This window comes from Myotis yumanensis, unplaced genomic scaffold, assembly GCF_028538775.1.
Source record: "Myotis yumanensis isolate MYYU_CA2020_CCGP unplaced genomic scaffold, mMyoYum1.0.hap1 SCAF_5, whole genome shotgun sequence".
Taxonomy (NCBI): Eukaryota; Metazoa; Chordata; class Mammalia; order Chiroptera; family Vespertilionidae; genus Myotis; species Myotis yumanensis.
Genome location: NW_027223756.1, coordinates 97,739,306 through 97,764,076, shown reverse-complemented (window position 1 = coordinate 97,764,076; position 24,771 = coordinate 97,739,306). Strand labels below are relative to the sequence as shown.

General features: G+C 48.2%; 1 protein-coding gene across 3 annotated transcripts in view; it reads right to left on the bottom strand.

The window, feature by feature from the left end:
• DPYSL2 (dihydropyrimidinase like 2) overlaps window positions 1-24,771 on the bottom strand; it is a 104,280-nt gene that overhangs the window by 31,526 nt on the left and 47,983 nt on the right. For all 3 annotated transcript variants that reach the window (XM_070416627.1, XM_070416628.1, XM_070416629.1), the window contains one exon: window positions 984-1,148. In XM_070416627.1, coding sequence (XP_070272728.1) covers window positions 984-1,148 — 165 coding nt within the window. The remainder of the gene's footprint in view (window positions 1-983; window positions 1,149-24,771) is intronic.

Here is a 24,771-nt window from a genome sequence, read left to right as displayed (position 1 = left end):
CATAGTAGAAAGAATCTTAGAATTTCTAGCACAAAACCCTCCTGTGAGAGTCTTTTTTTTTTTAACTGAGATTCAGAAAATTTAAGTGATTTGCCCAAGGTCACACAGCTAATTTGTGGAAGAGCAAAGCAATAAACCCAAGATTCTAGATTTCCATTTCGAGCTTCTTCTACCATATCTCTGGATATCTACCATATCTATGTCTAGCAGTTTCCCTCCTGCCATTTTATTCACAGCTCATGGAACTTCTGAGCTTAGAAATCTCCAAACCCGAAAGCAATAGGTTCTTCCCCAACAGTTAAGATCCAATGAGGTCTACATGTGACCCAGGAGTCGAATCTAGTCTACAGCCAAGTTTAAGGGGTCCCTGTAAGACTATATAATTTGGCAACACCACCCAAAACCCCAAGCTTCCTGTGGATAACAGGGTCCCAGGGGCATTTTGAGGTAGTCAAGATCCCTCCAGCCTCCCTGGAAATCTTTCAGAACCCAATCCTTGGAATCCTGCTCCCCAAAATAGTCTTAGGGATCAACAGACCCCTCAGGTTGTCCCACGGCCTCCTCACCCTCAAATCTGTCCTGGTTCTTCCGGATTTGCAGGAAGAAGCTGCTCTAGTCCTCTACCCCAGGTCCCAGGCACTCTCCTGCGACTGCCCAGAATCCTCACTGGCTCATCACTCTCGTAGCCTCAACTCCCCAACCTGGCTTGGGCACATGGTTCCCTCAAACCAATAACATGCAAGCAGTTGTTACATAAGCGCAGGTCCCTGGAATAAGGCTCAGGTTCTCATATATCAATGAAAGCTTCTTTGGCTGCCCTGGGTTTGGCCACCTCCAATCAGCATGAGCTACAGCCAAAGCCCTGTCTCCTCAGAGGCACGGGGTGAGGCCCAAAAGGGATCTATTAAGTACCATTCACAGAGCTTGTCTCCACAGGGCTGTGCCAGTTCATGACCTGAGGGTGCTGGGTCAACACAACCTACCATGATCCTTCACCAGGGCCTCCATCTCCTCTTGGATGCCCTTGTGCCACTCGGTGATGTCCACGTGCAGAGAGTAGTCACAGCAGGACTTGCTGTCGGCCCATTCCCTCCACTGGTCGAAGGCAGCCAGCAGGCTTGTCCCAGGCTCTGGCACGACATGGTCAACTAGAAAAGAACAGATATTTATCATCAACAAAAGCCTCCAGGGCCACAGGCCAACAGCTGTTTTCCCATGTCAACCCTGAACAAACCTTCTTGGTTTCAAAGTCGAGATGGTGATCTCTACAATCAGCTTCTAAGAACCCACTTAAACCAGTTGACTACCCAAGAGGGAGAAAGCAGAAACTTGGCATGGCATGGTCAGTCCAGTGAAACCACGCATGAACTGCCCAGATCTGATTTCCCAGCTCAAAGCCCCTGAAAGGACACACCTTGGGCACATTTCTTGGACAATGAGTCATTATGGACAATGGCAGTGTCAAATGGCCAGCCCGAGCTGCCAAACCCTTCCTTGTGTTAATAGCTGCTTGTGAGACGCCCCCACCAGACAGCAAGGCACTTGAAGTTGCTGGACCCCAGCCACACAGACAGAGCCTTTTAAAAGATCCCCAGCATATCCACTCTCTCATCACCACTCGTATTTCTGCAGCATAATACCACTTTGTAAATTAAGGGAGAGCTTTCATCATAAGAGTTCAAAGTGTTTTAAAACTGTGGTCATTGTTATATTATTATTGAGCTCGGCTGATATGGAGACAGAGGACTCTGGCATCAAGCTGACCTGAGGTTTTGGGTAAGCTACTTAACCTCCACTACCCCAGGTTTCTGCGAGGGTTTAAAATAGGGGTATTGCGTACCATACACATTTGCTGTGAAGATTAATTGAGACAGCATATCAACCTTAAGTCACTCCCCTATTTAAATCTGCCAATGGCTTCCTCTTGCTCAGCGGTTCTCAATCTGTGGGTCGCGACTCCTTTGGGGGTCGAATGACCCTTTCACAGGGGTCGCCTAAGACCATCGGAAAACACATATATAATTACATATTGTTTTTGTGATTAATCACTATGCTTTAATTATGTTCAATTTGAAACAATGAAATTGGGGGTCACCACAACATGAGGAACTGTATTAAAGGGTCGTGGCATTAGGAAGGTTGAGAACCACTGCTCTTGCTCTTCAGATAAAGACTAAAGTCCCCAATCAGGTCTGCATGCTCCTGCCCAGCTCGGCCCATGACTGCTTCCCCCACATCGTCTTGGAGCATCGCCCCTTCCCACGCTGTTCTCACTTCCTAAAATATCACTGCTCCCTTCTGCCATGGGGCACTTGCACATGTTGTGTTTCCTAGGTGTTGGAGAGCTCTCACCCAGTTAACACGGCAACAGGAAGTTTACCAGATCTATTATTCCTCATCTTCCACACAGACACACTAAATTTCAAAATGAAATGACTTGTCCAAGGTCAAATCAAACTTGTGCAGCAAAGAAGATAAAGCCCAGGACTCTTGAGGCCCTTAAGCAATGAATCATTCTTCTAAATAAAATATCACATTTTCTGCACCCAGGTAAGCAGTTCTCAGCTAAGAAAATGCCAGCCCAAGCAATGCTAGTGAGCTCAGATTTCTGAAATGGATCAAATCTTGCAGATGCTGCTAAATCGGAATCAACTGAGCTTGGCTCTGTATGTTTCAAAATGTGGGCAGGCGGGGGCGGGGGCGGGGGCGGGTTGGAGGGGTCAATGGTGGGAAAAGGGGGACAAAGGTAATACTTTCAACCATAAAGAACTATAAAAAAATGTGGGCATCTAAGCTGAATTTTCTTTTGACAATATTTACTTTTTATAAGTAGTAGTATATGCAATTAAATGGGTACATACATAGCTGGGACTGTAATACAATGATATCTAATGAAAGCAATGAGGATGTGTGCACTTCTAATACAATCGTTCAATCTGTAAAATGCTAACAGGAACCCTGACAAAACAATTCCAGTACCTGTTCTTATTTCCCTGCTTGGGAAGGAGGGCGGTGAGCAGTTTGGACAGAATCTCCCAGTCACGCCCCACACCCCTGGCTTGATCTCTATCCTTCCTCCAAATCACTCTTCCTAAGCAGCCAGAAGGCTCCTAAACCTTTCCTCAGGTCCTATCATTCCCTGATTAAATCCTTCAGAAACTGGCCACCATCTTCAGAGTAAACATTCAAGCTCCTCCCTGGGCCCTGTGCATCCAGTCCTGGCTCATACTCCCACCCCCACCCCTCCATTCTGTCTGCCACCTGCCCCCAGCTCTCCACCATCAGGCCACCCCAGCTGTTTTATAGCCCCTGACCAGTCCAACCCCTCCCAAACTCCAGGCCTTTGCGCAAGCAGTACTCTCTCCGGAAATCCATTCCCTTGCTCTTTAGTCAGGCATCTCCTCCTCCTCATGGGGCTAAATGTCACCATCCCAGGGCCGCATCCCATTTGCAGGCATTTCTGTATCAGTTTCCATAACTTGCTATCTCACTGCCCGCACGAGGTTCCACACGCATCACAGCAGGGAATACGTGCTTGGATACAGTAAGTGCTCAACAAATGTTTTCAGCAAATGAAGGACTGTTCCCCGCCCCCCCCCGCCCCCCCCCCCCCCCCCCCCCCGCCCCCCGACCCTGCAAGACCAGGTCAAACACAGAAGGAAGTGTTCTCCTGGGAACACAGCCGGATTTTCCTGTTCAACCTCAAGAGTGTGTAAGAACATCCTCAAGCTCCAGGGTATATGAAAGCTATCTTGAGAGCTTATTAAAGCACAGGTCCCTGGCCATCACCCCAGGGTTTCAGGTTCTGTGGGTCTGGGCTGGGACCAGAGAATGCGCATCTTTAATAAGCTCCCTGGGAGCTAACGAGTCTGCCTCCAACCACCTGAACATCACTAAAGGGAGGTGGTTTCCCATTTACTTCTCCTGCACCTCTATTCACTTGTGCCCGTTTTACTGCACACAGCAGCATTATCCCTTACAAACACAGCACGGTTCCCTGGCTGTCATACTGTGGCTTCCCTCCATGTCCACAAACACCCCGGTAGTTGTGAACCCCTGAAAACTCAGGACAGATAAAGCTGAGGGCTTCAGGGGAATAAACACATTTCCTCTGGGAGCTCATGACACTCAAGAAACGTGTCCGCGAAAAGCTCCCACATGTTTTCCCACAGTCATCCTTCCGTAGAAGCTCTCCTGGGAAGAGCTGGCCCAGGAATGGGGCAGAAGGTCATGCTCACTTCCGGAGGGAGCAGATCCCCATTGCCTTCCCGCTGGTGACTTCTAGGCTATCTGTCCCTATGAGCGCAGCTTCTGCCTTGCAGCTGACTCCTCCCACTCCTGTAAGACGCGAGGGAAAGCTCGCCAGCCCAGCCTCCTCCCCCCACCTCCACCCCGCCCCCAGCAGTGAACAGAACACGGACTTGGGTTCAATGGGCCCGAGTTTAATTCGGGTTCTTGCTGGAGCACTCTCCTGCTGCACACGTCGTCTCTGGGAACTCTATTTCTCCGTATATAAAGCATGGGCATGAAGCCACCTGGTGTGCAGGGCAGCAAGAAGTAAAAGCACCTGACGAACGGCTGCCACCGTTTTCATGCCCCGGGTGAGCAATGGGAAACGCCACTGAGGTGTCGGCAGCGAACCCGAATCGGGTTTATGAGGGAGCCATCAACCTGCCCCAGGGCCGTGGCCTGAATTCAGGCGTGACAACCAGTGTGCAGAAGTGCTTTTATCTAGAAGACACAAGCTATTTCCAAAGGACTGTGATTACTTCTCTTAAAACTGTCAAAAGACCCTAAATTTCTAACAGCTTTATTGAGATATAACTCCCACACTATACAATTCACCCATTTACACGGAACCATTCAATGGTGTTCAGTCTAGTCACAGAGTTGTGCAACCATCACCACCATCTATTTGTAGAGCATCACCCACAAAAGGGGAATTACCCAAAGAGGAAGCGCCGACCCATGAGCAGTCCTCTCTGGGCCCTCCTGGCCCTGCCAGTCCCGGCTGCAGGCAACCACTGATTTGCTTTCTGACTATAGATTTGCCTGTTCAGGAAATTTCATACAAATGGAATCATACAAGATGTGGTCTTTTGTGTCTGGCTCCCCTCACTTAGCATCATGTTTTCAAGATCTGTCCATGTTGTAGCATGTGTCAGCATTTCATTCCTTTCTATTGCCTTGAGTGGTCCTGGAATCCGATTTTCTGTTTACTGGATATTGCAAGGTGTTAGACCCGGAGCAAACAGGCTGCTCCCCTGGAATTTGTGGCACTTAAAGGACCCTGGTTTCTTACAACTTTTGTTTTGAGGTAATTGTAGATACGCATGCAGTTGTAGGAAATGATACAGTGAGATCCTCAGACCCTGCACCCAGGGTCTCCCAGGGTTAACATCCTGCCCGACTTTAGAACAATATCACAACCAGGAGGTCGACAAGACCCTAAGTTTTTAAAAGGCCAGCAAAGCAGTTCGTATATCTGGTCAGCTCTCAAGGGGCCCTTTTTATTTAAAACATAGACGCTAAAAAGTCATCACCGCTGTCCCTGTTGTGGAATTGCAGTGGCTGAGTGGGAACCACATTCCGTGGGAATGTCTGCTGTAGGGTTAAGTATGTGGGACAGAAAGAATGGGGGGACTCCCTCCCACTAGGCCCCCACCCCCATGGCTCCGAAGCCTCACACAGTCACACATAGGGCTGTTCTAGGAACTCCTATAAGTCAGCACACACACTTCCCTCGCTCCCTCGGCATTCACTCCATCAGAAGCGCCCATGTCCTGTCTCCCATTCCAGAATCATCACTGCCTCATTCTGTAGTCCCCCACTTACCAGCAGCCTCTCCCCTTTCATCTTAGATAAATGAACAGATCTGAATTCAGAGCAAACCATCAAGGAGATGGCAACACACACCACCGCTGGCTTATCTGTGGCCCTCCCACGCTGGCATCTATTCAGCAAAATGCCGGTGACCCATTCAACAGGGAAGGGCTTTGTTGGTGGGAGATAAGAGCCCTGGGGAGCCCGGCCTGCCAGTTGGGATAACATGGTTTTGTTCTGGAAAAAGGCAGGAAAGGAACAGAAAGCACCTGTCCCTGGGAATATGCAGAGAATCTGCAGGAGAGGTGGGTTCAGATGTGCGAGTGTCTGGCCAGTTCTGCCACTTACTCATCGTGTGGCTTTGGACAAGATGTTCAACCTCAGTGGCCTTCAGATTCCTCATCTGTAAAAAGGGGCTAATACTAGTAGCTCGCCCACAGGATTCCAGTGAGGTGAAATGAGTTACTACGGGAGCTACTTAGAAGAATGCCTGCTACAGGACGTGTTCAACAGACACCAGCAGGAAGACACAGTCACACTCTTTATGCGGGAGCCGCCATGCATGCACCTGCATGAAGGAAGCATCCAGGTGGCTCTACAGCACACGCTGGCGGGGATCGCTCCTGCCTGGCACAAACACAGCTGACTCTTGAGCAACGCGGGTTTGAACTGCGCAGGTCCACTTATACGTGGATTTTTTCATCGAACACAAAGTATTTTCTCTTCCTTATGATCATCTTAACATTTTCTTTTCTTTAGTTTCACTGTAAGAATTACATTGTATAATACATATAACATGCAAAATATGTGTTAATCAACTGTTTATGTTACTTCCAGTCAACATTAGGTTATTAGTAGTTAAGTTCTGGGGGAGTCCAAAGTTATCCTTGGATTTTTTTACTAAAGGGGGGTCAGCACCCCTAACCTCTGTGTTGTTCAGAGTCGACTGTATATTGCTTCTCCCACAGCACAGAGGAGCGCTTTCCAAAGAGCTGGACTATCCAGAACGTTTGTGCCTGATTTTCTCATCTACAACGTGACTGACTGTTCATGGCGCCCGGCGAAGCCCTGGGAGCACAGCCATCCCATCCAGACTCACTGTGGCCGGCTTAAAACCCCAGCCTGCTCAACCAATAGGTGTCTGTCTCTGTCTCTCTCTTTCTCTCCTCATCCCTCCCTTCCATTCTCTCTATAAATCAATGGGGGGATGGGAGAGGGAAGCCAGTCCAACTGAGTGCTGGCGAGGGGCCCGGCTGCCTTCGGGTAACACTAGCCGAAGAAAGACTGGCCAACTTTAACCTAAAGGTAATTCGTGTACTTCCAAGATGGGAATGATGCTCAAAATAATTAACATGTATCGAACACTTCTATGTGTCTGGTGCTTTTCCAAGCATCTCCCATGGTTTATCTCCTTTCATCTTTAGACCGGTCTCCTGATGTCAGAGCCGGGGTTGGCCCCAGTTTTCAGTTGAAGCAGCTGAGGGATATGAGATGAAGTAACCTGCTCACGTTACTTAAAGCACCCCCGGCAGAGAGCCTGACAGACAGAAGCTGTGCAACATTCCCGCCACCCGTGCCTCGGCCAAGGCAGGCCCTGGGGGAACTGTGGAAGGTAGTCCCTAATGTGTCCAGAGGTGGGCTGTGGCTGCAGAGCCCCTTCTCCTACCACCTGCTCTAGAGACGGGGAGGGGCGCTGAGTAGCGAAATGCAGCTTCATCCCTTTACTGTTTATAATTACAGCAAGTGGTTCAACAATTCAATAAACAGAGAGGAAAACCGTGCAATTAGCCTAATTGTCCAGGCATAGCAACACGTGCTTCTAACTGCTCAAACCTGGAGACACTTGAGTAATTGCTTATTTCTCCTTCCCAAACGTTCTCTAATGTAATCTTGCTTTTAAGACAAACGATATATTCATGTAAACCAAGTAGAGCCGAAAGCAACTGTTCCGCCTCCAGCAATCGCTGCTGGAATCATTAAGCCAGAATCTGGCAGGAATAGGGCTGAGGCAAGGCCCAGTAAAATGTGTATAAACCAAACAAACAAACAAACAAACACTTAGGTGGTCTGATGAGCAGCCAGCTTTGGAGGAAAAAAAGAGGTAAAAGCTATAAGCCGTGCCCTTAAAATATTTAAAATCGAGTTGGGGAAAATACATTAAAAGATAACATAGGAAATGATTCTGCCTGATCCTTGGGCTCTGCCCTCTTCCCAGCCGATCCTTCCTCCCAAGGCCTAGGAGGAGCTGAATGCTGTCAATGCCCCAAGTTCTTGCCTCCCATTTGCCTATTTAATTATTTTTTTTATTGATTTCAGAGAGGAAGGGAGAAGGAGAGAGAGATAGAAACATCAATGATGAGAGAGAATCATTGATCGGCTGCCTCCTGCACACCCCCTATTGGGGATTGAGCCCGCAACCCAAGCACGCGCCCTTGACTGGAATCGAACCAGGGACCCTTCAGTCCACAGGCCGAGGCTCTATTCACTAGCCAAACCAGCTAGGGCTCCCATTGCCTCTTGGCCCTCTACAGCCTTGCCCCACAACATGCTCCTGGTTCATCCCATCCCTGTCCCACACCCCCGACCGCCTTCCACAGCCACGGGGTAACCCCGCCGCATCATGGCCTCTCCTGTCCACACAGCTTCTGAAGTCTGCTCCACCTCTCTGAGTGCTCCCTGGCTTCTCTCCCCCCGACAACCACCCCCATTTTCAATGCTGGTGTCCCCTGGAGCTCTGTCCAACCTCCTTAGCTTCCATTCACAGTTCTGACATTTATTTACTCAAAAGGTGCTGAGCTGGGGATCTGAACTGTGGAACAGCAGGTCCTCCTATGGCTGGCCCAGCTGGGGCTCCTTTCTGCCTGCTCTTGCCTCACCTTCTCTCATTCCTCCAGCCACATCCTCTCTCTTCCCTCCTAATCTCTTCCCCATTCCTCTCTGCTTCCCGCACTCTTCCTCAATGCATCTTGGGCTCAACACTCACCAGCTGCTGGGTTTGGGGGCTGGAGCCCTCTTCAATCTCAGGCAAATCTCTGTGAATAAGTAGCTGGAAGCAGGTGGGACCCACTGGCTGCAGCACCGTCAGGATTGGCTCCTGCCGCAGGAAGGAAGCTGCCCATCCAGAAGCTGGGCCCGGGCACCTGGGGCTGCCCACACCTGCAGTCCATGCCCCTGCCCACCCGACTCCCTGGGCCTGCTGGAACGAGGTTCCCCATTTGTTGCTGGCAGAAGACTCTGGGGTTCCAGAAGCCAGGGCCAGAGACTGAGAGTGGGGAAGGACAGGTGGGGACGAGCAGAGAAGACTTCGAACCCAGTGCTATTTCTGATCTGAAGGTGACCTTGGAAAGCCATCTTCAGCTCTTCATTCCATTTTCACAATTTAGTACAGGCATAACCAGAGCTCCCCCTTTAGGAAAATATATCCACCCACCCAGAAGTATTTTTCAATCAGAATGGAATGATTGATTGAACCATGTTATAATTTCACACCACTGTTTGCATTTATTTGATAGCAACAGATAGCAACAATATCAACCTCACATCGGTATAGCTTTTTAGGGGGTCATAAAGGCCTATCATGTGCCTTATCTCATTTGCTGCTTAAACTAGGTAGCCAGGATGGGTTCGCAATGCTCCTGTCACAGATGAGGAAACCGGGGCCCCGAGACTCGCCTGAAGTCATGCACGCACTCACCAACAGCTGAACCAAACCTGCTTTGTTTATAGCCTTTCCTAACCACCACCTTCTTGACTCCCCTCAACCTTCCACACCTAAGTCTTTCCCTATCCTCAAAAACATATGCAGGATCACTTAAGTAAACAGCTAATGAACTTACCCAATGGACAGAGGGGGAATAGCCAATGAGAGTCAGTGAAAGTTAATTTGGGGCACCAGATACAGAGCTTGTCAAAATGTCAGCAGCTCATAAAACCCTTTTCTTTGAGGCTTGGGGAAGCTTGCACATGGCCGGCTTGCATGCAAGATCAAAGGCCAGGCTAATGAAATCTGTGTGTGGTGATGAAGGGTGGTTTATAATGTGTAAATCCTAAGAGTGACAAACCAAACACCGAGCAGAAAGAAATCCTCCCCTTGACTCATCAAAAACAGCCGTGGAGAGACCGGAAGAGCAGAGCCCATCTGTAAGCAGCGTGGGGTCGACCTTCCCAGGAAGGGGCCCACCAGTCAAGGGTGGGCATGGGGAGGGAGGGCATGAGGAGGGAGGGCCCAAATTGACCCACTTCGCCAGAACCAGCTTTACATGAAAATCAGCCTCCCAGGCAGGACCTAGTACTGGCTCTCCACTCTACTGAGGATGGATGGGCATGGACACCCTCAGGAGAGGTTCCATCACACCGCCAGTGGCAGGAGCAGTTAAAGCACCGGGAGTGCTTACAGGACTTCAACTGTCTGTGCACAATGATGTGCTAACTGCGCATGAGTCGTACTTACTGATAGAAGCAAGCCTGGCAGACTCTACTTGAAGAGGTGGTTTAGTGATGGTGAACCTTTTGAGCTTGGCGTGTCAGCATTTTGAAAAACCCTAACTTAACTCTGGTGCTGTGTCACATATAGAAATTTTTTTATATTTGCAACCATAGTAAAACAAAGACTTATATTTTTGATATTTATTTCTATATATTTAACAAAGAAAAATCAACCAAAAAAATGAGTTCGCGTGTCACCTCTGACACGCATGTCATAGGTTCGCCATCACTGGGCTAGAGTCAGGTTCACACCCAGGGACCCTAAAAACTGCTCTGTCTTTTTGCTGATGAGGAATCTGATTCCCAGGAAAGTTTCAAGAGTTGCAAAAAGACACAGAATGAGATGTGGCATTATCAGAATTAATCCAAGGTCTGAATCCCAAATCTGTACTATTTCCTTTACTTTTATTATTATTTTTTAAATCTTTATTGGTAAAAGTATTACATATGTCCCCTTCCCCCCCACCCCATTGACCTCCTCTAGCCCACCCCAGACCCCCGCCCAGGCCCTCACCACTCTATTGTCTGTGTCCATAGCTTCTGCATACATGCCTACAAGTTCTTTGGCTGATCCCCTCCCTCCGCCCACCCTATCCTGCCTTCCCTCTGAGGTTCGACAGTCTGTTTCATGATTCTCTGTCTCTGGATCTATTTTGTTCTTCAGTTTATTTTTTTCATTAGATTCCACATATGAGTGAGATCATGTGATACCTATCTTTCTCTGACTGGCTTATTTTGTTTAGCATAATGCTCTCCAGGCCCATCCATGCTGTTGCAAATGACAAGAGTTCTTTCTGTCTTACAGCTGCATAGTATTCCATTGTGTAGATGTACCACAGCATTTTCATCCACTCTTCTGCTGATGGGCACTTGGGCTGTTTCCAAATCTTAGCTAATATTATCTATAATCCTGTCATCCTACCAATAACTATTAATCTTCCATATTTATCATGTGCATATTTTTATGTGGGTGTAATCACAGGGCATACTCACTTTTAATTGTGGCTTTTTTGTTAAGACCACGTTGTCTTAGAGTTTTCATAATTCAATTTTTATATAAGATATTCTTAGGGAAATCTATTATAACTTTCCTAACCATTACCCGACGTTGAACCTATAGGCTACTTCCTATTTTCCTCTGTTATACAAAATGTTCTTATGAACATCATCACACAAATAACTTCCCCCATTTAAACTGGATTTCTTTGGAACAGATCCTAGAATGGGATTCCCGGATGAGCTATGGCTCTTAATACAGATGATCACATTGTATCCAAGTGTCACCACTTCATGCTGCTCCCAGCAACGCACTGGGATGTCACCCCGGCCACTACTGCTATTTTTATTTTATTTGCTTACTATTTAAGGGGTTAGAAAACAAAGCCCTGCCCGGCCAGCATAGCTCAGTGGTTGTGCATCAACCTATAAACTAGGAGGTCACGGTTCAATTCCAGGTATGGGCACATAACAGGGTTGTGGGCTCGATTCCCAGTGTGGTGCAGGAGGCAGCCGATCAATGATTCTCTCTCATCATTGATGTTTCCATCTCTCTCTCTCTCTCCCCCTCTCCCTTCCTCTCTGAAATCAATAAAAATGTATTTAAAAACACACACACACAAAAAAAACAAAGCCCTTTCACTGGACTAGGCTATCTCTGTTTCAGATAAATGGCCACCTTCCAAGACCAAATAGGGGACTGAGTAAGCCCCGAGACATCAGATCCACAGCTATACAAAGAAGCTACTGACGACTGAGCAGAAACATAATTAAATGGCTACATCCAACATTTCAATTCTAACCCCGCTCATCAGCCTTCTCCCAGCTTTGTCCACTGGAGCCTAAAGATGACTCCTACCGAGGCCACCTTGTTAGGTGGACAAGATGTAGGCAAGGCAGGACCGACGTGTAGAGAGCCCAGGCCCCTGGGCCCCAGGCGTAGAGAGAGAGACTCTGCACTGTGTCTCAGTTCTATGTATATTCACTTAAGAGGAAGTGCCCACCCGGCCAGTGTGGCTCAGTGGTTAGGAGACTGACTGGAGAGTGTGTATGTGTGCATGTATGTGTGTACATGTATATGCAGGCACATGTGTGTGCCTGTGAATGTGTGTATATGCAGGCATGACTGTGTGCCTGTGAGTGCAATAATAGTAAAGGAGGTGAGCTCATGCTCTACCTCCTGTGGCTGCAAACTGCTTTAAGGAAATGGAGTCTGCCATATAATCAAGTTCAGATTGAACCAAGTACAGAAGGACCACAGGAAAGTAATGAGCAACAGGGAACAACCGAACGGGACTCCACATGGGGCCAGGTCAGACTCAGCTCTGCGAGCTCCGCCTGGAAAGGGGGCAGCAGCTGGCTGTGCAGGGCCAACACAAGGCAGCTGGGAAACACGTGAGCAATGACACTTCCTCTGTTTGTCTCGGCTTTTGGTTGCCCGGGACTACCAGCCCACAGATTCAGTGCAGGCCTGCCAAAAGCAAGAGGTTACAGGGCTGTGTGGAATATCACACAAAAATAAGTCACCCCACATGCTTTCCCGTGCAAAGACTGTCTCGCTCATTTTCCTTCCTGATGGTTCCTTGCTGGGAAGGGAATCCGGTGATAAACTCAAGGACTTGCAGCTTCCTAATTAGAGACTGACAGAAACATATGTACTTACATCCATAATGTGTAGAACTATGTCAAAACTGTTCCAGCCAAAGCCCCAAGGTCATTATCAACAACAGGAAGAACAAGGAACAAATAAATGAAACAGGGTCGTGTTTCCATTCCTACTGAAGTAGATAAACAAACCCTATGACCCGATGACAATAACCCTTCTGTGAAAACATGGACTGAAATAGAAGAGATGATGTTTACCTACTATATTTCAGGACATCGTCTATGGACACACACCAATCCTATAACAAAGAGCGCCTAGTTCACGTGGCCTGCTGGGACTAACCCTGCCCAGCCTGGTTCTGTCAGCTCCTCCTACTGCAGTCAATTCATCCGCCAACTCCTGCATCTTTGACAGGTCCTGCCAGACCACCTCAGCCTATTTCGACCAACCCAGCCCAACCAGCTGGGACCAACCCTGCCCGGCCCACAGTGTCCCTCAGCCTGACGCTTCTAGGCCTGTGCCCTACAAAACATCAACTTGCACTTCTTTCCAGAGGGAGCCGGTTTGCAATGCTGTGAACGAGCCCCAGACCCCGCCCAAGCCTCAAAACCAGTATCTACTCAAAGATTTTGCCTGTCAACAAATTCCATGGAGGAAACCCAGTGTTTCTGGGCCAGTAATGTCAACACCATCACAAACGAGCAGAGGCCAGAGGGGGAGGCCGAGAAGAGGAAGGCTCAACTAGAGTGGTAGAATGCTGCCAAAAACAGCTCTTTGGGGAAAGTGCAATACCTCATTGAGGGGGAAAAAGAAATGGAAATTTCTCGATACTATGGCTATGCACAATAAGAGATGCTAGGAGTGTTGGTGCCACTCTGGATACCTACTGTTTTCCCATAGACAGATAGATATAAATTTTTCTATTGTGATATAGTTTAAATCTTAATAAAATTGAATAAATAAATGTAATAGAATTAGTAGATGAATAATAAAAAAGCCTTTTGAGTTTTGTTGTTTTTTTTGGGGGGGGGGGGGGGGACTAACAGGTACACAGGACTCGCCAGCCACCCTTGTACAGGAATGGCTCTGGCTCTTAAATGCCCTGCTCAGGATTTGCATGGACGTACGGAAGATACCGGCTACTGGATTGGAGCTCAACCCAGAAGCAAAAGCATGAGGAGCCTGGTCCCTGTTCTGTTTATTCCCATGTTAACAATTCTCCTTGCATAGCCTCCAAGTAAAGCCGAGCAGGAAAGGAAGAGCTGGTGAAGTCATTGTTGACGGGAATCTATCTAGAGCCAACATAATTGGAACCTGGACTGAATTCAAAACCACAGCACAGCATCGCCGGAGCCTGAACCATGGCCTGGCACCGCACGTGCTCCCACCTCAGCTGAGGCTAACTGCTCACCGGGGCACTCTTCACCCCAGAGGATTAAAGAGCCAAAGCCAATGCATCTGGACAATAGGATGAAGCCCAACCAGGGACCAGCTGGTCAGGGAGCCTTGATTTACTCTCCGACTGTGTGGACAGTGGAAGAGTTCAGGTCCCTGCAAGCACCAGCCGCACCACTGGACATAAATTCAAGTGCTTCCTCACATTATGTTCTCTTCCTGCCCTGGAATGACAGGGGTAAGAAATAGTAACCCAGATGCAAAGGAGTGCTCTACAGGGACTTTTTATAAAATTCCTTTTAGTGCAAAAATACTTAAATGCCAACAAAAAACCTTGGAAAACCAGAAAGAATTCAATTTTTCATTATTCCATCACCCAAAGAAAAGTACTTTTAATATATTGATGTGTGTCTAACCAATCTTTTTCCTACCCACTTATTCACACATATATATTCTTTACAAAAGTAGTAACATAATTTTATAGTATGTAAATTATACACCACTAACGCTTTTAAAAAGTATATTATCAAACTGGACATAGTGGTCCTGGCCTGCTTTCTTCCATCATATATTGGAAATATGTTCATATTAATATTTCCCACTGTGGTTTTAAATGACTATACACTAATTTGTCCTAGAGATGGCCACAATTTACTTAACCAATCACCTATTTTAGTCATGTAAGTTGTTCCTAATTTTTTTCTCATCATAAATAATGTCATGATGAACATCCTCAGAACTAAATGTTTGCACATTGATTATTCTGCATCAAGGGGTATGAATATTTTTTGCTTAGAAACTTTTAAAGCTCTTATTAGACATTATTTTACTACCTTCCTGAAAGGCCATACCAGTGTAAATAGCTACCAGCAGTTTATGAGCGTCCATTTCACTACAACCTAGCCAACACCTGTAGTAACATTCCTTTTAATATTTAAAAATTTAGTAGACAAAAACTTAGATCACTGTTATTTTAATTTGTATTTCTTTTACTACACATTAGTTAAATATTTTTTCATAAGTTTAACAGAATTATTTCTTCATACCCTTTACTTTTGATTAAAGCATTCATACTTTTATCAAAATGTTATGATTTCATATTTTATTTTTTTAATATATTTTTATTTCAGAGAGGAAGAAAGAGGGAGAGAGAAACATGAATGATGAGAAAATCATTGATCAGCTGCCTCCTGCACGCCCCACACTGTGGATCGAGCCAGCAACCAGGTCATGTGCCCTGATTGGGAATTAAACCCTGACCTCCTGGTTCATAGGCTGATGCTCAACCACCGAGCCACACCAGCTGGGCTGATTTCATATTTTCCGTGCATCAGTTCTACTTGAGGACTGGGACCATGTCGGCAGTTCTAATGCTAGGCCAGTACCTCACACGTGGCCTAGCAAACGTCAGCTGAGTGGACAAATGAAGGGATGAATGAACAGGCTTTTCTTAGCAGGGGAAACCACAGTGCTGATGAGCTTGGTTTAAACAGAGCAATAGGTGTGATGGCAGCGGGAAGGGCCCACAGCCTTTCTCCTCGCCGTCACCTCCATCAGCCGCAGCAACGCGCTCAGCCGTCAGCACCCTCAGTTCTCAGGCCTAGCAGGTGCCACCACTGAGTCTGTTACATCAGGAACATCCAGAAAGCAGGATGGAGTCACCTCCAAGTGCATGGACCGAAATCACGCTCCCACCTGGTGCCCCGGTGACAGAGGCCCAGCAGCGTGCCCAGCAGGACAAGCACCAGCCAGGGGGCCAGAGGACCAGGGTTTCCTGCCTCGTTTGGCCTCATTATTAGTTGGGTGGCCTTGGGCAAGTCACTTGGCCTTTCCATCCTGCAGTTTCCTCATGGGAAGCGGGGGATGTTTCCGGCCCTATCTATTTTATAGGGAGGCCCCAGGAGAGAGCTATAAATGCAGTCTTCTTACTCTGGGCCATGAGGCGGGGGCAAGGCCACCGGAAGCAGGAAGACTGGCCTGGGAGATCCCTGCACTGGCCGAGCCACACCGCGCCTGGCAGGCTGCAGGCAGTGGGCTGGGGCAGAAGAGGGGCACAGAGCAAAGAGGCTGCAGGCCTCTGCCAACTTCCCTCCCTGGCCCAGGCCATCTACCTGTGCTCCCTGGGAGAAAGCAGAGCAAAGGGTGGTCATAAAAGATGGCAAAACGGGGCCACGTGGTGAGAGGGAGCCAGTCTGGGAGGACGGAGTCTGCATTCCAGCTAGCCTGGGAGAGGGCTCCAGGGGGTGGCAGTGAGGGAGGGCTGAGTCCCCTCCTCTGGGACGTCCCTGATTTCAATTCTACTCTCACCACCAGGAACGTCCTTCTACTTTTCACATCAGATGTCTCCATGCAGGATGAGGAAAATATACTCAAAACCAAATTCTCACATCATAGATCAAGATAAGTGTGGCTAGGAGTGAGTGTAAAACTGAAATGGCCTTAAAGTAGAGCCTAAAACCAAAACCATAATGATATCCTGACTCCCCCGGGATGGCTGTGATCAAACGACAGATGATAACAAGTGCTGGCGAGGACGTGGAGAGATTGGAGCCTTCAAACTCTGCTTGTGGGAACGTAAAACGGTGCAGCCACTGTGGAAACGGTCTGGCAGTTCCTCAAGAAGTAAAGAAGTATTACCCTAGGACCCAGAAATTCACTCCAAGAGAAATGAGGCAGAGGCGCATGTAAACACTTGTCCGTGAGTAAACATTATTGTTATTTTTTTAGTAATTTAATTCTTTTTTTAATCTTCACCCAAGGACATGTTTTTATTTATTTTAGAGAGAGGAAGAGGGAGAGAGAAACATCGATCAGTTGCCTCCTGTACACCCCAATTGGATCGAGCCAGCAACCAGGGCATTGAACCAACAACCCGGTATGTGCCCTGACTGGGAATCGAACCCGCAACATTTTGGTGTATGGGATGATGCTCCATCTAACTGAGCCACACCAGCCAGGGCCAAATGAACATTAGTACAATATTATTCAGCCATAAAAATGAAGTGCTGCCCAGCCAGCATGGCTCAGCAGTTGAGCATTGACCTATGAACCAGGAGGTTATGGTTTGATTCCCAGTCAGGGCACATGTCCGGGTTGTGGGCTCAATCCCCAAAGTGGGACGTGCAGGAGGCAACCAATCAATGATTCTCTCTCATCACTGATGTTTCTACCTCTCTTTCCCTCTCCCTTTCTCTCTGAAATCAATAAAAAATATAACAAAAAAAAATGAAGTGCTGATACAGGCTACAATGGGCATGAGCCTTGAAAACATGGTGAACGAAAGAAGGCAGACACGAAAGGCACATGTCATATGATTCCATTTATATGAAATGTCCAGAACAGGCAAATCCATGGAGGCTGTGAGTAGACTGGTATTTGGCAGGGGCTGGGAATGGGAAGTTGTGAATTGGTATGGAGTTTCTTTTGGGGGCAGTAAAAATGTTCTGAAATTAAATAAAAGTAATCGTTGGTTGCACAATTCTATGGCAATACTAAAAACCACTGAATTTAAAAGGGTGGATTTTATGCTATATAAATTATATATAAATTTTAAAATAAATTTTAGTTAATCTAGTTTGTGTAAGCTAACACAAAACAAATAAATGATGAATGAATGAAGCAAGCCTAAAATAATAAGGCTCTGTTACTCAGCATCTTTATTTGATGAAATCCCTTAAACATGCCGCAAGAATAGGCTGTAAGAACAAAGAGAAGGAGGACAAGAAAGGGCCAAGCCCATACATGAAGAGGGAAACACATTTTCTGGTATAATACTGGATGGAAAACCTATCGATCACTATGAGGCCAACTCTAACCGTAAAGTCAAAAAAATTACCATTTCAGAGCTACGTTGACCATTTTAATTGTTTCCTGATGAAAGAAGGGTTAAAAAAAAAAAGGGTGTGTGATGAAATGAGAGGATTGGTGAGCTCAATAATACAAAACACATTTAGCCCTTCAAATTTCCAGTATCCGGGTATCATGATAAAAAGTTTTGACAGGCCAGCCAGCATGGCTCAGTGGTTGAGTGTAGACCTATGAACCAGGAGGTCTTGGTTTGATCCTGGCTGGGACGCATGGGGCTTGATCCCCAGAGGGGGCTTGCAGGAGGTGGCCAGTTGGTGATTCTCTCTCATCATTGATGTTTCTATCTCTCTCCTCCTCTCCCTTCCTCTCTGATATCAATTTCATATATATATATATATTAAGTTTTGATGGTCAGGAGCAAAACTGGGCTGAAGGGCCTAACCCCTCACCACCATGAAGGTAACCTGTCCTACCCACCATCTCCCTGAATCCTTATAGCAACCTTTTTGGGCAAGAAAGGCTGACCCAAACCCTTTCGACAGTTGACAAAAGCAAGACAGAGACTGGGGCAACGTGCCTGAGGGAATGAGCAGCAGAATCCAGACCAGAATTAAGGTCCCGACTCCCAGCTCCATGAAGATGTGTCGTCAAGAAGTTCAGGCCTCAAATTCTTTCCGTTATACCTCATACTTCCCCTTGGATTATCTCCATAAAGGAAAAAACAATGTACAGCATAGCAAACCCAACTTTGAGAAAGTGTTTGATGTTCCTCCCTGCCCCTGTGCCTCCTCAAAAAAATGCCATCTGCCTGAGGTGTTTCCTATGGGGAGCGGAGCCGGGGGAGCTCGATGAAGGACGAGACCCAGGCAGGGCCTCCGAGGCTGCCTGCGTGACAGCGCGCAGCACAGTCTGGCCCTGTGTGGAAGGCCCCTGGCCTCCCGGAAGAGAGATTAAGTCCAGTTGATGAATGCATGACATCAGTTACTCCTCTTGATTGCTCTCCAAATGCCTCCAGGGGGCAGGGGAAATTAGGTCACTAATGCAGTGCTTCCGCTGGGAGAACAGAGATACCCAACACAGCACCATCTTGGTGAGCATCTTCCCCCCGAGGCACAGCCCCCCGATTCGGGAAAGAGGGTCACTCTCTGATCACTTTCTCACTTGATATTCCAGAAAAAAATACTTTTAAATAAAAGTTGGACCTAAAGCTTTCCGTTTCTGAGGGGTGTATCCAAGCCCACCACCTGCTGGCCAACTCCAGGTACGGCTGCATCGGATGTCTGTGAAGCACCTGGCAGGATGCAGGGCCCACAGCAGTACTCAGGAGCACATTTCTTAATTGTTAGAAAGCAAACAGGGCCTGGCTAGGGTGGCTCAGTGGTTGAGCGTCGTTCCATGAACCTGGAGGTCACAGTTTGATTCCCGGTCAGGGCACATGCCCAAGTTGTAGACTCGATCTTCTGGCGTGCAGGAGGCAGCTGATCGATGATTCTCTACCATCACTGATGTTTCTATCTCTCCCTCTCCCTTCTTCTCTTTAAAATCAATTTAAAAGGGGGGGGGGGGGGGGCTCCTTTATCCTGTGATCTGTGGGTGCCACTGGCCGAGAGGTTGGGTCAGAATTTCAGGCCTAACTCTTGCATGCTTCGTGGCTTTAGACAAGTCACCTGGCTCCTCTGGGCTTCCCATTTCCTCGTGTATATGGCATGAGGAGAAGCCCACCTAATTTCAGGATTGGCATGAGAATTAGACACAGTGTGTAGAGAGGGCTTGTGTGGCTCCCGAATCCCCAGTAAACAGTATCAACCACCTGCTCCCTCCAAATGACCCTTCTTCTAACCATCTCCTGTGCAGAGGATGGAGCCAGGCAGCTCCTGGCTATGATTCCTTGCAGGTCAGTGGAGGGGTCCAAAGAGCAGCCACTGGTCGGTCCCTTTCTGAGCTCATCAGAGGACCAGAGAATTCAACGCAAGCCCCTGAGATGAAGAATGATGTATAACTGGGTTTACTTGGGACAGTGCTGGCTTGCGTCGTTGTCCTGAGGTAAAAATTGGTAGTACCCATTTTCACTCTCAAACGTGCATCCATTTGGACAGTCCCTTAAATGCCCGCCCTGCTTACAATGGTGTAAAATGACACTTTGAAAACATACCACCAATACTGGCACTCAGGTTTCATTTAAAGCTATGAAACAAAAATTGCATTTCCTCCAAACGACTAAGTCCAGCCCCTCCCCCAGGCTCAGAGTGGCCCCGAGTCAACCCATAGGGCATAGTTTTCTACTCAACTACCTTCTTATCTTACCTATGGATGCGCTCTGCCTGCCTTTTATCCCCCATGGTTTGTGTAGCTAATGAACCAAGGCACAGACTAGATAAATAACAATAATAAGGCCTGCTTGCTGAATGACAGAAGCAGGAGATGTGAACGGCAAAGAAAAGGCAGCTGTCTATCTCTGCCAGATGGGCAGTGTGGGCCAGGGACCAGGACTTTCATCTCCGAGGGGCCCCACACAGCCGCTCCATTGGATGCCATGCCACGCAAGAGGAGTGAGTCACTCCCCACGCCTGAGCAGAGACAGCCTGCATTTTGCCAGGACTGCCGCCATGCTTCTGAGCGTTGGGCCCTGCATGACTAAATGCTTCCTTAGCTGAAATACCCTCTGGGGAAGAATCTGTCACCAGTGCTGCCAGAGGACCGACCCCCAGCTGCGCACAGGAAGCTCGCGAGCTGCAGGCTGTGCACAGGGAAATGTCAGTGCAGGCTCAGCCAGGAATGCAGGCCTCTTTGATGAGACCACAATGAATCCACTAGGAGAAACAGAGGGGACCAGGCCTTCAACAGCACAGTAACAACCAACTATAACGTTGGTTTCATTTGAATTCCTCTTTTTGGCTGAAAATTCAAAGCTAGAACGAGTTATTAACTTGATGAGCTGTTTCCTGGTGACACTTCTTTGCATCTGTGGGACCGGGTGTGTTGTCAAGAAATGTAGGCCCCAAATTCTCCAGCAATTATTTGGAGGGGAAAATAAGTTAAAAGTAATTCATATATATGAAGCTTCTTATTCGGAGCTGCTTTTCCCGCTGTGTTCAAAACACAAATCCCGTGGCATGGGTTGGAGATGAAGCAAGCCTTGAACTCCCTTCCTAATCTCACAGTAAAGGGAAAAAGCTATCTGGAATCTGGCGTGTGACTGCATCCTTGGATCAGGAGAAACAAATGAATGGGTGATAGACAGACAGATAGATATAGGTAGACAGATTAGATGATAGATATTAGATAGATGATACAAGTTTGGATATATAGCAGTAGATTAGATAGCTAGATAGATAAGGTACATGATAAATTAGTAACATGATAGATTAGATGATAATTGAGAGATAGATGTTAATAGATAGATAGATAGATAGATAGATAGACAGACAGACAGATAGATTCACACAAGTACCAAAAGTATCACAATAATCATTTTTAAATAGTTTGGTACAGCCCTGGCCTGTTTGCTCAGTGGTTAGAGCATCGGCCCTCGGACAAAAGGGTTGAGGGTTCAATTCCCAGTCAAGGGCATGTACCTGGGTTGCAGGTTCCATCCCCAGCCCCGGTGAGGGAACATGTGGGAGGCAACCAACCAATATATCTCTCTCACATCGATGTTTCTCTCTCCCCCCTTTCCTTCCACTCTCTCTAAAAATCAATGGAAAAGGGTGAGGATTAACAAAATAGTTTGGTACAAACAACCTCACTCAACAAAATCCTAAGAAATTGTAATCGATTGTCTCCATTTTATAACGTGGAACTAGCCATCTAGAAATATATCGGATGGTCACACTCAAACAAAAAGTACTAGAAAGAAAAATTAAACGTAGACCTGGTTCCTGGCGTGCTCCCACCCCGGCGGTGGTGTTCCTTGCCATGGCACCTCTGAAGCATGTCCAGCCGCTTTCAGCAGCTGGGAGAGACGCTGGGACAGGAGGTCTCCGCGGCTGCCTTCAGAGCCTAGGATTCTATGTTATTACCAGCTCTTTTGATTTTTCCCTCACAGGCTCCCCACAAGGAAGGATTCCAGCTCTGACCCATCATTAGAGGGAGATTAGGTCATAAACACTATTGATGCAACCTAAAGGCAGCAGGGTGTTCTCAGGGAAACCAGCTCAGCAGGTGGCCCACAGGGCTGGGGGCAGCAGTCCCACTCCAGCTGCCTTCGCCTCCCCTCCCTCCCATCCCACCACCTGCCCTGTTCCTGCTCACCACCTCTCAGCCCACTAACGCCAAGTCTAGCCAGTGTCCTAATTAGCCAAGTAAAACCTCAGGACACCAAAAACAGCAGCTGAGGGAGGAGGCCCTTTCGGTGACATTAGCTCTACCCACCCTGCTTCATTAGCTTCTGGGGAGGGGGGGCACCTGGCTACAGAGACCACCCCCCACATGAAGACAGTGTAATCCCCTGCCCTTCAAAGAAGACAGGACACAGCAGGGGCCCGAGGGCAGAGGTGTGCCACCGCTAGCTTGTAGAAAAGCTTGGCAGACGTCCACTCAATTTCAGCAGAAGTCCCGCTGCTAGAAGCACCTAGAACCCTGGCCCTAAATCCTGGCTGTCCCCTAGAAGCTTGAATCTCCGACGCCCAGGCCCACCCCAGAACAATGAAGTCACAAATTCTGGTCTCTGTTATTTTATGAAAATTCCCCAGGGGGTTCCAGTGTGCACTCGACATTGGTAACTACTGCCCTGGCTCATTGCAAAATCCCTTCTACCAGCTAGTCAGCCGCGGCCACAGAGACCCACCCCCGCCGCACCCTCTCTATCATTAGGGGAACATTTAGTCACATTCAAAGAAAGCTGCCTCCCAAATGGGTTAACCAGAAAGAACTCTAATTTCTACTCACTGTGATGCCCCTATGTCATTACCATGGCAGTTAAGACGGACTAAAAGCAAGGAATTTGGGTAAATGGCTTCACCCAACAACAGCAGCAAGTCAGAAGCAGAGCCCTCAAAACCCAAAGAAATAAATAATCATTTTCCGGAGAAGAAACAGGGAGATGGTCTCAAAGAGGGGAAAAGGGAAGGAAGGGGAGAGGGCCTCAAACGGAGTGGGGTGGTTTGGGGCCGGAGCTACCCACAGTAGATAGGAAAACTCCAGTGACGTGGCCACCCCTCCCCAGACAGTTATTTTTCCTTTAAAACACTGTGCACCATTAACTTTTTTAAAGGAAGAGTATTCACCTATTATGGGCTCTCGTGAAAAGCAAAGCAAACCTAGGCAGGGGAACTGCAATGAGTGCTCTGTCCTGGTTCCTGTCTTGAACAGAAGGAAGTTCATTAAACAAAACCACGGAAAAGTTAGTGTGGCTGCTAGGAGCTCTCTTAAGTGACTGTGGGTATGTTCCTTCTTACTAAACACCCTTTTCCCCACCACTCTGCGTGGGAGCTGTGCAGGGCCCCTGCTCTGGGGGAGGTAGGCAGCGGGGCAGGCAGTGAGGGAATCCTTCTCCAGAGGGGCTGTCAAGGGGGAGGACAGGGAGAAAGGGAGCAAGGATCAGGGCTCCCCCACAGCCCACCATGCCAGCCAGAGCAGCTCTTCTTTACTCAGTCTTATCTGCCGCTAGAGGGGTTCAGTACAAGTATCATATGAAAAAAAAAAAGGTGCCCCAGAAAGCAGTGTAAAAGCTATCAAGAACAGAAGGATCAACGAGGTCTCATTCAGCTGCCAGCAGGGACAGCTTCCATGTATGCCGGGGGCCTCTAAAAATGATAGTCCAGAAGTCTCTGCCCAGGTCACTCAGCCGGGCACAGATCCAGGGTCTCCTCGGACATGTGTGTGCCAGGCAGGCTCTTATCTAGCACACAGCACCCTGAGCCCATGGGGTGCTGACCACGGAGAGCCTGTCCCTCACACCCAAAGACTTCGTGGAGCCCTACCGTTCCACTTCCCCACAACCTCTCCTGGCTCTCGCTGTCATTCCGGGCACCAGGACTGAGAGGAACCCCTACCGTCTGCACATCCCACAGATGGAGTCGGGGCAGAGTCTCTGGGAGCATCCGAGTACTGAGACTTCCCGAGCCCTGGGTGCAGCACTCAGAACTGGAGGGGAGGTTGCAGGCACTGTCTTGAGAGGGGAAGACCCACTCCCTTTTGGAGTGGAATGATTTCCAAAGCTCCCAGCTCTCAGGCCTGGAGCCAGGCAAGGAATCCAGGGGACACCAGGATAACTGTCACGATGTCCAGGACATAGGGCCTAGGGACGCAAGCAGGAATGTCCCTGCTCTGGGAGGACCAGCTTGGAGGCTGGTGGTGGAGCCCCAGCGGGCCTCCATCATGAGGAAAGCGTTTGGGAAAGTGTGTGCGCTGGGCATCCAGGAACGCTGTGCTACCTCCCAGGACGCACGTCTTTTCCCCTCTCCTCCACCGGTGCTAGGTGATCAGCCAATATCCCAGGAGTGGACGGACTCTTCCAGTCCAGTCACTGGTGGGTGAGATTTGCACCAAAACACCTGCGAGGCCCAGCCCCATGGTGTCTGCTTGCAGAAGGCACTGGTGTCCTCAGGCGAAATGTGTGACCTCGCCCACGTGGGGCCTGGGGAGGACTCAGGAGGGACAGGCAGACAGCTGCTCCAACAGCCACCGGATAACGTGGCTTTCTAATCGCCAGGCCACGG